The sequence below is a fragment of the Daucus carota genome, chromosome 1, assembly GCF_001625215.2.
Source record: "Daucus carota subsp. sativus chromosome 1, DH1 v3.0, whole genome shotgun sequence".
Lineage (NCBI taxonomy): Eukaryota > Viridiplantae > Streptophyta > Magnoliopsida > Apiales > Apiaceae > Daucus > Daucus carota.
Window position 1 is genome coordinate 47,896,030 of NC_030381.2, and position 12,912 is coordinate 47,908,941.

Sequence of the window (12,912 nt, forward strand, 5' to 3'; positions counted from 1 at the left end):
TTTTTGCTATGCTTTATTGTTCAAAGAGCCATGTATCGGATCAGGTTGATTATAGCCGATTTATGGTAAACAAGAATATCTTTAGTTAAATCCATAAAGCAGAAAGCAGGTTCATAGCTTGACCTTGACCTCAGCTGTAATCATGATGAGTAGTAGGATGTGATAGCATTTCGCTTGATGCCGTTGACCAATCATTGAATCATAAACCATGGAAGCTTAGATGAACAAGATCATTAGTTAAAATATGCATCAAAGCTTCTAATTTTGTAGCTAGAAGATCTTAATGTTCTTAAAATGTTACTTGCCCTTTTACCTTTTACCTCTGATTTCTTGTGCAACAGACAACAGATATTGATGAAGCTATGGCACAAGCAGTTGATATCGGGGAAAATGACGTAAGCTTCCTAATTTATCAGTCATGGAAGTTGGTCTTACATTATTTTCAATCATTATCCTACTTTCTACAAATTTGGTATCCACAGTGCAAATCTTTATGCTAGTTGGTTTCCAATGTTTGGTAACACTTTTGGTTTTCCTAAGATAGGATGAAGGAGAAGCAGTGATGCCGAGAGTAGTGAAGAGGGCGAGAAAATTACACGCAATTGGAGTGTCCTAAAAAGCACTCCTGAACTTCGTAAGACAAAGGTAATCCACTTTCTATTCTGCTGTAGTTTGTTTAGGCTTCTCCACTTAGGTTGTGTTCACTTGGTGTGAATGGAATGGAGGGAGAATGGAATGAATTTTGTACTCTAAAATGGTGTTGATCAAAGAAAATGTATATAATTTTCATTCTTTCAATTATTCTAACCTTACTATTTTGACTATAACTCTAACCCACATGTTTTGGAAGGAATGCGCATTCCATTTCAACACCATATTTCTTCACAATCTTTCTCACAAAAAATTAACTACATTCATATTTTGTTACCATTATCTCATACTTTCTTCTTTCTCCTTAAAACTTCTATATAATTTTTCATTCCATTCTCCCCTCATTCCATTCCATGAAGTGAACACAGCCTTATATGCTCTAATGTGTCTTAATGTCGGGGTGGATGATTATTTGATATATGACTGAACCTTTTTGGCTTAAAGATGCTGTCAAAACATATTTATATGGCTTAACTTAAGTATCTTCCACACAGTCTTGAGGAAAACAATCTATCACTCAAAAGACTGAATTCACGTGCTCCAGTTAACTATCTGAGTGTTCAAATTTAGTTGTCATGTCAACAACCAATAGTTTGTCTTGCTTTGTAAACATACGATTTTCATGAGTACACTTTGAATTTCATGATTCCAGGAGAAGGCAAAAAGAGAACTAAATAATTCTTTATGTTCACGATCAATTCTGTCTAACATGCTTGTTTCCTTAAATGTTTCATTACTTCTGTAGATACTATAATGTGTTGTTTTACTTGCAGGAAAAACCTAGGAAGAATGGCATGTCTCTTGACGAAGCTATAGATGATCCGGAGAACATAACTGACTTTATTCTGGATTTGGACGAGGACGTACGAGTAATGTCTATCAGATGCTAAAATACTGAGGTAAGTTGATGAGATTTAGTTAAGGGGAATCAGACAGAGACCTACATTGGTTTACATGTCATGGAGTATACTTGAAAGACAACAGCTGAGACATTAGGGCAATCATAATAGATTTAAGAGTTACTGATTTTATATGTAACTCCTATTTGGTGACTTCTAAAAATGAAGATTGTTAAGGAATTGTGAAGATTGTAATTTTGGGAAAGTGCCTGGTCTTTAAAACCTTTTGCGTCCCTCCAAAATATTTAATTTTCAAACCAAGTCCTGCGAAATCTATCTTTTGTTGCTGGCTTAATAGGATATCTAAATCCCACACCCCCAGAAGAGCTCACACAAGTGAAATATAATTAGGCGAGAATAGTTTGCTAGTGCATGTTTTCATTCCAATGTGCACTTTGTAACTGCTCGATTATACTTATATGGGTTTTGTCAATAATTTGATGACGTAATTAAACGGTCAGTTTTTCATGTAACGCAGATAATGAATAATGAATTTCCACCAGAAGTGAATTCAGATTAAATTCTTTCATATGAATTATCAATTACATAAGTTAATATATAGTAGATAATAGTGATGCAGGACAACAATTATTAAAAAAAGAAAAGAAAAAAAAGAATGATAGCTGAAAGATTGGCTTGGGTGACTTAGTCGTACAAGAACCACTACCCAGGGGTTTCCCTGTGGCAGAATCCAGAAAAGTCTTTGTATAGCAATCCTCAATATGTCTCAATTTTGATAATAATCAAAGCCTGCAAATAATAAGAACATCTGCTTATATAGGATTCAAACCCAATCTTGGATGATAAGAAAATAGACCTGATAGGTATCTTGATTTCTAGTGTTTAACTATTATTACTATATATCTAATTTAGGTTATTCCCCGGTAATCTTCTTTTTATCCAAATTAAACTTCAGTATGAATCACTAACTAATTAGCAAAAATTACAACATCGCTAAATTTCTTCCTGTGCATTAATCAGCAGATGCTTGAGAGTTTCGAAAACAGCTTTCTATTAGTAGAACGTTTGATACTTCTTACTTCAGAACCTTAATACAACTGTGATGCTAAGCTTCAAGCGTCTTTTCTTCTTTGTTCCAATCTTTTATGCGTTTTTCAGATTCAATATCTGTAACAGGGTTATCATACGTTACCCAGGAGTTCTTTCCTTTGCGCTATGATGTTATAAATTAATATAATTGAAGTCCTTTATTATGGCTGCATCAATTCACCTAAAAACAAAATCCCACTTTGACATGATGCCCATCCATAGTTTTGGCTATAGATGCAATTTTTAAACAGATAGATGAACAATAGTTGTCACTGGACTGGGCAGGGGGGAGAAACACCTGATACTCTGATAGCTGGGTATATATATATTGGTTTGTGGTCAAAATGTAAAAAATGTTTATTGTCGAGTTATGCTTCTGAAGGCCTGTACTTAAAAGACAATCGAGACAAAAGTTTCCAACATTACAGCCATGGCCCTATTGTAAGCTCAACTATATAGCTGGGAGAAATGCTTCGATCAGGAATGTTGAACTAATATTTTGGACTCACGTATTTATGAGAAAATCACAATTTTTTAATAATGGTGAACTCTGCATATATACAAAACCACATTAATCAAATTGAATTAAAAATATATTTAATATTTAGCATGTGCCATCGCACACACTAGTCAAACTGTTAATAATAATATATGAATTTTAATGGATAGTATGTAATTTTGATTTTACACGTAGTTTAATGAATTCTAAATAAAGTATAGTAGAATCCATGTAGATCGAGTTCTTAGTATTTGAATACAATATTTTAAAATTTTATGAATTATAAAAAGATTTCAAAATCAATACCCTGTTATATTAGTTTTAATATTTTAAAACTACAATATTAGTTTGTCAAACAACTACAACACCACTGTTATATCTACAAAAACTCCAAATATAATTATATATAACGTTTGCCTATTAGATTGAATATAACAATTACGACTTAAAATTTGAATTTTATTCGAGATTAAAGACGCTATAAACGAACTTATATGTGTTGATCTTTGAATATTATTTTCACAATTTAAAAATCATCAAACAATATAATGATTTTACTAAAATAAAACATATTGTTAGAGTTCCATAAAATCCACATTTAAGCTGTAGTAAGTGCCGGTTATAATCTTTTAGTTTAGTTGTAAATAATACGGAAGCTAGCTTTACAAATCAAATTTAGCGCAACTCCAGAGAGACTCGAATCCAACACATCAAACAGTAGAATAGACTAAAAAACCAACAAACTAAAAGAACATAGGAAAAAGCTTGATCATTAAACAAACGATAACCAGAAAATTGAATACTTTTCTCGACATTAATTACCAACCATCAGCAGCATATCCCTTCCCTCAAACACCCCTTAATCTTGGATGCCACCCATTCCAGCACCTTCATCTGCATTCTCTTCAGTTAGGTCGATGACCGCAGGCCTCCCTCTGCCATCCCTAAATTCTGCCATGATTTCGCCTTCCCCAAAGTTCGGTTGAACCTCCAAAAACTCAGCTTGCGGACCCAATCCCATGTCCATGTCCAGTTTCTCATGCAATTCCTCGAACGGCTGCGGAACTTCAACCAGTGAAGAGAAGTTGGACATCCCATACTGAGCTTAGTTGTATTGTCATAGAATTCTATATCATGAATAATCGTTATGTAAAAAAGTCCTGATCAATATATACGTCTTATATCATTTAATAAGGGTATAATACTTTTAATAGGAGTTTATAATATATGATGATCAAATTTTGGTACTCTGGTACTAATATTCCACCGAACGTGGTTTCGCTTATTAATAAAGGGTATTGATGGCAAAATTCTGAAAGATGTATGTATATCAAATATGCATGAATACTGGATTTTAAATTCACTTTCAGATTGATCACAATCCTCGTCATTTTCTTCCGACTCACAATTAGGAATAGTCGCTGTAAACAGACAACTGTGAGCTTGTGACTCCCTAAACTACAGACTTTTGTCTCTTTATCACACTTCTTATCATAAAGTAACAAAACCCCTAAGCCCTTTTCTTTGCCCTAATTTCTAATGGAGTGAAACTAAAAGGCCTTTGTTTGCTCTTGCTTACTTCATTCTGAATTGGCTTACTAAATGAGGTTTGCTAGCATTGGAGCTGAAAATTGAGGGTTGAAAAGGCTCTGAAGCATGTGCAAAGGCTGGTGCTCACTTTATTCCCATCATGAATAAGCTTGATCAACTCACTTAATTTTGCATCTAATAGCTTTTCTTGATCTTTGAATTATATATGAATTGATCTTGATTGTTCTTTTAATCTTTTGTCAATTTATCATGATTGTTCTCAGAGATTTTTATCAAGAGATTTTGACTGTTTCATATTAAATGAATTTGCAACTAACAGAATACACCATCTTTTGGCTACATATATACCATTGATTCTTATTGTCTTTTGCCCCTTGTTCCTAAAAGGATCAGATCTGTAATTACTTTTCGGTTTAAATTTGTCACTGGTAAAAATTGATTGAAAGTCTTTCTTTATTTTAGACATTTTTTTTTTATTTAAGTTAATATGTCGTTCTGTTCACCTGACAGAGGTTTTGGTTAGAAAAATGTAGTGGGAAGATGTGCCTCAAAATGACATGAAAACTCTCAATCACACAGCTTGAAACAGATTACTGGACGAGAAGGTGGAATTTTACTGTCATTTTGTTTTTGGGCAATAATTACCTTTTGTTACTTAGAGATCTATATGCATGTGTTGTATGATAAGTTTTTCATGTTGTCATTGTTAAAAACAGCGTATAACAGTATCCGGTGCTAGGTCATGTGATTTGGTTTGAAGTGTATGGAAAAAATACCCACTTCAAGATTGTCATGAGACAGCCTATGAAGCTTATCTTGTGTTTAGTCTCTCGGATTACGTTTGCTATGGACTTCACATGCCTATAAAGGCTTCTGTTGGGATCCCAGGGGAAGAAATCACAAAGGAGCTTATATTTGGACCCTCGAATAGCCAAGTCCGGGAGCTGTAACCATTATCCAAACACAAAGCCGAGGGAAGGACATCCCTTAACAGAAGTTACGTTTTTCATTTTTTTTTTTTTTGTGCAAGATTCTGTGCAAATCAGCACGCTGCCATCATCAAAGGTTTACCTAAATTTGGAAATCGATGCCGTGACTCTAATGCGGAATAGGTCTGTGAATAGTATATCCTTAAAAATTTATAATGTGTTTCAGCAGTGATGATGCACTATTTGGTTCATTCCATTCTCAAAATATCACACATTGCAGGCTTATTGAAGAAGGATACATAATTGGTGATGGGATTTCTAAAATAGCAGTGCAAAACTATGTTGCTCCTGCCATAGAGATGTTTGGTTTAACAGAACCCGGCGAGATAGGAGGAACAGAGAGCATCAGGGTTTGAAGATTTCAGCCAAAATATATACCTATATTTTGCAGTTGCAAAAGAAATATTCTAACAATTTTGTTATAATTTCTGTCAACAGAAACAGGTTTTCTGCATTGTAAAGAATAGCAGTGTTGAACAAAAGGTACAGCTCGCGGATGCCAGACCGGACTTGAGAAAAAGGAAGGAAAGTTATATTGTCATCATTAGGAACCTCCCAGTAGCAGAAATAAGGTTCGATACACGAACAAGACTGCTTAAAAAACCTACTACATTCTTTTACTTGGGTATTGTACGTGAATGCAAAAAAAAACATTGTTCTGCTCAATGTTTATTTACAAGTTTAGGATTGTTATACTTAGAGATGATGAGAAAGAAGCTTTTAATTTCATCCTGATGAACCGTGCAACAAAGAGAAGGCACGACTGCAACAAAATTGATTGCAGACTTCCTCAAGGTATGTATAACTTCAACACACATACCACAAGCATTTTCATTACAACAACCAACACTTTCAATTTTCTTTGTTTCTTGGGTTCAAGAAGACACCAAATGCATTTCCAAAGGAAGTTACTGAACTAACCTGGAAAGAAGTACGGCTGCTGATAGAAATTAAGAAGGACAATGTGGTTTCCAAAAGAAAGCTTTTTGTTGCTACAGATGCTTATAAATCAGGGACTTCTTCTTCTGGAATAACATCTACTACATTCACGGAATCAAACATGGATACCATATCAGCTGCAGCCTGCAGATGTAAGTTCATGCCTAAAGAACATAAATATATAGTTGATTTTGTAAGTTTTACTTAGAGGTCTGAAATATTTATCCATTTCTTCAAGCATGAGACCTATAACAATTCTTAACTATCCCAGGATTCTAGCTTTCAGTTGGGTGATTCTTCACACTCCAGGTTCTGCAAAGTCAGCTAGCAAGAAAAAAAAAAGGGTCAGTATTTCTCCTATTAAATATTTTTTTGTTTACGTTTTGATATATCCTTTTCATATTTTTAACGATAAACTTCTTCGAGAATACATTTTAAGGAGGTTTCTTTGTTTGAAACAGGAGAAATGGATGCTGCTATTACCGGAAGAACAACACTGGAGACATAGAGTTTCAAGATTGGAAATTACCTGTGGTTAATAACAGCCGGTTTACGAAAATTTGCCTATGAATTACTTAGTTTTGGATATTCATTTTCTATTTAATTTGAGTACTCAAAGACTTCATGCATTTCATTCTCATTTAACTTTTTACATAATTGTTGGTTTTTGATCGTATTTTCATCTTTATTAGAAATATTTGGAAGATCTATGCTACAATGTTTCAATACATACATAATTATAATAATTTATCGGATTTTCTAGTGTGTGCGCATAACAACCACTTTTTGTTGAGGTGCAGGGTTTTTATTGGCCAAAACCTCATTAATAATCATGGCCCCTACATATGCACAAAAATGACCTGTAAAAGCCCTCCACCTCAACAAAAAGTAATTGTTAGTGTGTGTTCATGGGCACACACTAGAAAAACCCATAATTTATATCAGACAAAAATAAGTTACAAAATTCAAAAATAAAATACAAACACAGATAATAAAAATTTATAATAATTCAACGAATAAATGAAATATATAACTAAATATAACAACATTACCGTGTGCGAAGCAGGAGCAATATTACTAGTAAAACCAAAAATGAAAATATATTGACGCATGCTGGTGCCCAGATTGCAGCTTCTGAGGGTGTTAGCTAAGTCACAGGTTTTCAATGTGGAACAGATATATTCTCTTTTGTGTGATTCACCTGTCAACAAATAACATATATATCATGACCTTTTCTGAGTGCGGCTTTTTGAGGGTGTTAGATAGGTCAATGTCTAACAGATTTATTCAATTTCGTGAGATTCACCTATCAACAAATAACACATATATATTTCATGATCTTTTTGGTACAATATTAGATTAGAAAGTAAATTATGTTTGAAAAGAGACTGAAAATATAAATGTCTCCGAATTATTGTCGTCTTTGCTAGTTTTTATCATTGTTATGCATATTTGTCCGTTAACTTTAACAGGAAAGGTTGGATTCTTGCTGTTGCATGGATTTCATTCTTTTGCGAGAGGGTACCGTGCATTCCCAATCTCATTCTCAATAAATTTACAACATATAGTCTGAGGAGGTCGCACGAGATTGCATCTAAGTGATGACGATATGCAAAAAGCGGTATGTGTTTCACCATACATTTATATAAGGTTAATGATCAAGTAGTTCACTTACTTGATAATTATTATTAAGTAGGTGACATGATAATTAACCCTATATAAATGTATGGTGAAACACATACCGCTTTTTGCACATCGTCATCACTTGATGCAATCTCGTGCGACCTCCTAAGACTACGTGTTGTAAATTTATTGAGAATGAGATTCGGAATGCAGGGTACCCTCCCGCAAAAGAATGGAATCCATGCAACAGCTAACAAGAATCCAACATTTTCCGTTGAAGTTAACGGACAAATATGCATAACAATGATAAAAACCAGCAAAGACGACAATAATTCGAAAACATTTATATTTTCAGTATCTTTTCAAATATAATTACTTTTGTTTTAATCTAATATTGTATCAAAAAGTTTATGAAATATATATATGTTATTTGTTGATAGGTGAATCTCACAAAATAGAATAAATCTGTTAGACATTGAAAATATGTGACCTAGCTAACACCCTCAGAAGTTGCACAGAAAAAAAGTCATGATATATATATATATAGAGTGTTACTCTAGTGAGAACCCTTAAAATGAGAACTAAATGAGAACCATGTCGAAACATAGCAAATATGGTATGGAAATTGATCGTTCAGAGATGAATAAAAATTCAATGAAGTCGGATTTTGAAAAAAGTTTACCAATTGACGGGAAAAATCAAATTAAAAACGGAGGGGAATCTGTGGATCATGTGTGGGAGGGTACAGGTTCATTGTGTGTGGTGAATTCTAGGGGGGCCATCAGATTAGATTGATCTAATGGCCTTGATTAGATCTCATATCTCACATGAGTGTGTAGTTCTCATTTGAGCACTTGCCTATATATATATACAGGGTAGCACTCCATATCATACCCTCTTATATGGAGTTACGTAGCACATCATTATAAATATATACATAATATATATTCTATTATATTTTTTATGAAATATAATTGCAAATTTTGATTATTAAACCGAAAACGAAGTTATACAATTTTTTTATTCCAAAGATCATCTAAAATTATGCAATATCATTAAGGTCTCCACCTAGCTAGCCGAAAAAAAAAATATAAAAAAATCACTGATGACGTGGCAGTGGACCTTTTTTTTTGAATTTTTTTTTTGACTAGCTAGGAAGAGACTAGTTTTATATACATTTTTTATATTGCGCACCCACTAGTTTGATGTTTAGATTAGCCAAAATATGATAAATTAAGGAAATTCTCACGGTTCTCATTTTAAGAAGTTCTCATTAGAGTAACCCTCTATATATATATATGTGTGTGTATATATATATATATATATAAATTATCAGTGGCGGAACCAAGAATAAAATTTAGGGGCTCAGATATTTAGTTATAAAATATCCATAATATGAAAAAACATACAATATTAAAAGAAAATGCAACTAATCTTTAGTTTCCAGAGCTAACTCAAAAGGATAAGCAGTGTGTACGGGTGTCTCCGAATTATAATGACATCAATAATTTAGCGGGTGCTAAAAAAAAATTCTGCTATTCTTTCAAGGTCGGGGGCTCTAGCATCCCCTACCCCTCTTGGTTCCGCCACTATACATTATCTGTTTCTTTGTGAATCACACAAAAGAGAATATATTTATTACTAGTATTTTTGCATGCTACGCTTGGTAATTTTTATTTTTATATACATAGAAAATCTGTGACCTAACCAACACCTTCAAGTAGAGGTGGCCAAATGAGCGGGTTCGAACTGCTCGTTCGGAACCGGACCGGATAAAAATCGTTAAAATTCGACTCGTGACGGGTTTGATTCGGCCCGGCCCGACTCGTTAAATTTTACGAATCGAATACGAATCATTAGGTAGGAATTCGGAACCGGACCGCGAATCATACGAATCTGACCCAAACGAATCATCGAACGAACGAGCTGAACGAATCATCCAACGAGCCGGTCAACGAATCAGTCAAACGTTAAATTTTTTAATATTTTCTTTAACTTTTTATCTTCCTACTTTTATTTAATATTAAATAAATATTTTAACATCTACAAAGTCATTAGAGTTATAAAATTAGAGTACCGTAATATTTGGAATATATATAGGCCAACATTCCAGAGAGGGACTCCTTATATGGAGTTACATAGTGCGCCACTATAAATCATCAATTTTATTATAAATTCTATTATAGAATACATATAAAACGTGATTCTAATATAGAATACTATAAAATAAATCTATTTTAAGTAATTTAACACTTAAAATTTGATTAAAAAAAATATATTTTCGAAACTGATTCTACAACAGAATAACTCTGGATGATTATTATTCTGTTATAGAATCATGTTGAGATATTGCATAATTTTAGATGATCTTTGGAATAAAAAAAAATTGTATAACTTCGTTTTCGGTTTAATAATCAAAATTTGCAATTATATTTCATAAAAAATATAATAGAATATATATTATGTATATATTTATAATGGTGTGCTACGTAACTCCATATAAGAGGGTATGCTATGGAGTGCTACCCTATATATCATATCATAATTGTAAAAATTTAAAATTTTAATAATATTATATTTATTAATTTATATTAAAATAACAATTTAATAATAATTCTAAAAATTAATTCATACATCAAAACAATTTAAAAAGTCTAAAGACCTATTTTATAATATTAAATAATATTCTATAATTTAATGTACATGTAAATATGAATCGAGGAGGAAGGTAAATATCGAGTTTTATATATTCAAATGCCCAGCGTTAGTTTGAATAATTATTTAATAAAAAACACTTTCAAAGTTTGTAAATGGTAAGAAACTTGTGCAATTTGAATCAGACGAATTATTACACGAATCGAACGAATCATGCGAATCTAACGAATCATTCGGTCCACCCGCCCGCGAGTTCCAGGTTCCTTTGTTTCATGCTTTATTTTATTTTTTCCTGACTTCTTTTCTCTTGACTTCTTTTATTTATAAAATAAAATGATTATTTAAAACAAATATTTGATTAAAAAACATAAAAAATAAATTAAAAAATAAAATAAAAATGAACCGTTTCAACTCGTGAACCCGCGAATCGGTTCACGAGTTGATTCGTTACGAATCGGCCCGGAACCGGACCGGCCCGCGTAATCAGACGGGCCGGTTACGAATCATATATCTGTAGCCCGGCCCGATGAAAATTCGGCCCGGCCCGCCCGTTTGGCCAGCACTACCTTCAAGCAAGCTTCATTTTGTGCACCAAGCATGCGTCAATATATTTTTATTTTTGGTCTTATTAGTAATATTGCTCTGCTTCAGGTCATGTTGTTTTCTTTTATTTTTGCTAAATCAATTTATGTGCTTTTACTTATTTTATAGTAAAGCATCATGTATAAATTTCTTTTATTTTTGTTAAATCAATTTCTGTGCTTTTACTTGTTTTAGAGTAAGTAAAGCAATGTATAATATTATCATGTATAAAATTATTAATATAATTCTAAAATATTCTATAATTATCTTTTGAAATGATCCTCTATATATTTGTAATATCAAATATCAATAATAAAAATAAATTAAAACTAGCATTTTCAAATTCTGTTGCGCAAACATCAAGAACAACCTGTTAAGCTTTGCCAAACAATAACATAATGTAAAAACAATGAGAAAATGAGATGCAAATTACCAGAGTACTCCCATCAAAGATGACATGATTATCAATGAGGAAGAGAAACACATCTTTCTTGTAGCATTCCTCAGGTAGCTTTCCGAATAAATCAGCGTCTTCAATCTCTTCTCCGGCCATCGGTGTTTATACTCTCACGCCTTTGTTATGAAGGCTTGGTTCATATCCGCTCATCTAAATTAGACGAGTGAGAGCTTTTTTAAAGAGTTAAATGCATTATGTATGCTTCAACTATACAGTTTGTGCATTTTGTGCAGCTCTTGTATCAATTGAGCTGTGTACCTAATTTTCACAAAAATGGTGCGATGTGTAGACATATGTACTAGACATATGAAGACATATGTATATATTAAAATAGTTGTGAGGTTTCAATAACAAAATAAAATTCGCAGAAAATAATCATAAAAAAATAAAATGAACTTTTGTAAAAATTAAATAGAAATGACTTTTATTATTAGAAAATGGCTTGTATTTGTATATGTTATAAACATCGTAAAATAAGCATCTAAGATTACACAATAATAGCATATATTATATATAATATTTAATTATAAAATATAGTTCATAATTTTACGTTCTAAATCAAATAAAATTAATTTCGTGAATTAAATACACCTCTCATTCTTTTTATATTTAAAACAAAATAGAAAGAGGTTTGGTTAAATTCAAATAAAAGTAGGGTCGGTAATTAGAATGTAACTTCTAATTTTTTATATTCAAACCCAATTAAAAGAGTTTTTGTAAATAGAATAACTATTATTTCTTATATTCTGTTATAATTGAAATATAATTGTAAATTTATCGCTAAATCTTTTAATTTTCACTGAAATGAAAATCTAGATTCTATAATCATGTAAATCAACATATAAAATATTAGTAATATAAGTCATAAAGTAAATCAAATAACAATATAATATAATATATACTAAATAAATATATGCACTTTCAAAAAAAATTCATACCATCACCGGTTTGTATTATTTAGACTTGAACAGTACACATGGTTGGTCGAGGGCCAAACTGCACTCTATATATTGCTTT

General features: G+C 32.2%; 1 protein-coding gene and 2 long non-coding RNA genes across 4 annotated transcripts in view; 1 reads left to right on the forward strand and 2 right to left on the reverse strand.

Moving 5' to 3' along the window:
• LOC108205450 (putative F-box protein PP2-B12) overlaps nt 1-12,100 on the reverse strand; it is a 36,196-nt gene extending 24,096 nt beyond the window's left edge. The window contains exon 1 of one of the 2 annotated variants that reach the window (XM_064085795.1): nt 11,946-12,100. In XM_064085795.1, coding sequence (XP_063941865.1) covers nt 11,946-11,991 — 46 coding nt within the window. In that variant the 5' untranslated portion in view covers nt 11,992-12,100. The remainder of the gene's footprint in view (nt 1-11,945) is intronic. The other variant, XM_017375415.2, reaches the window with a different exon arrangement.
• On the forward strand, nt 545-1,774 carry LOC108199216 (uncharacterized). Its single transcript, XR_001802336.2, has 2 exons — nt 545-645; nt 1,425-1,774. It is a non-coding gene; the product is annotated as an uncharacterized LOC108199216 (long non-coding RNA).
• Nucleotides 6,343-11,950, reverse strand: LOC135149889 (uncharacterized). The gene is made up of 2 exons (XR_010288099.1): nt 11,872-11,950; nt 6,343-6,902 (listed from the first exon to the last, which is right to left on the reverse strand). It is a non-coding gene; the product is annotated as an uncharacterized LOC135149889 (long non-coding RNA).
• Nucleotides 12,101-12,912: the final 812 nt, after the last annotated feature.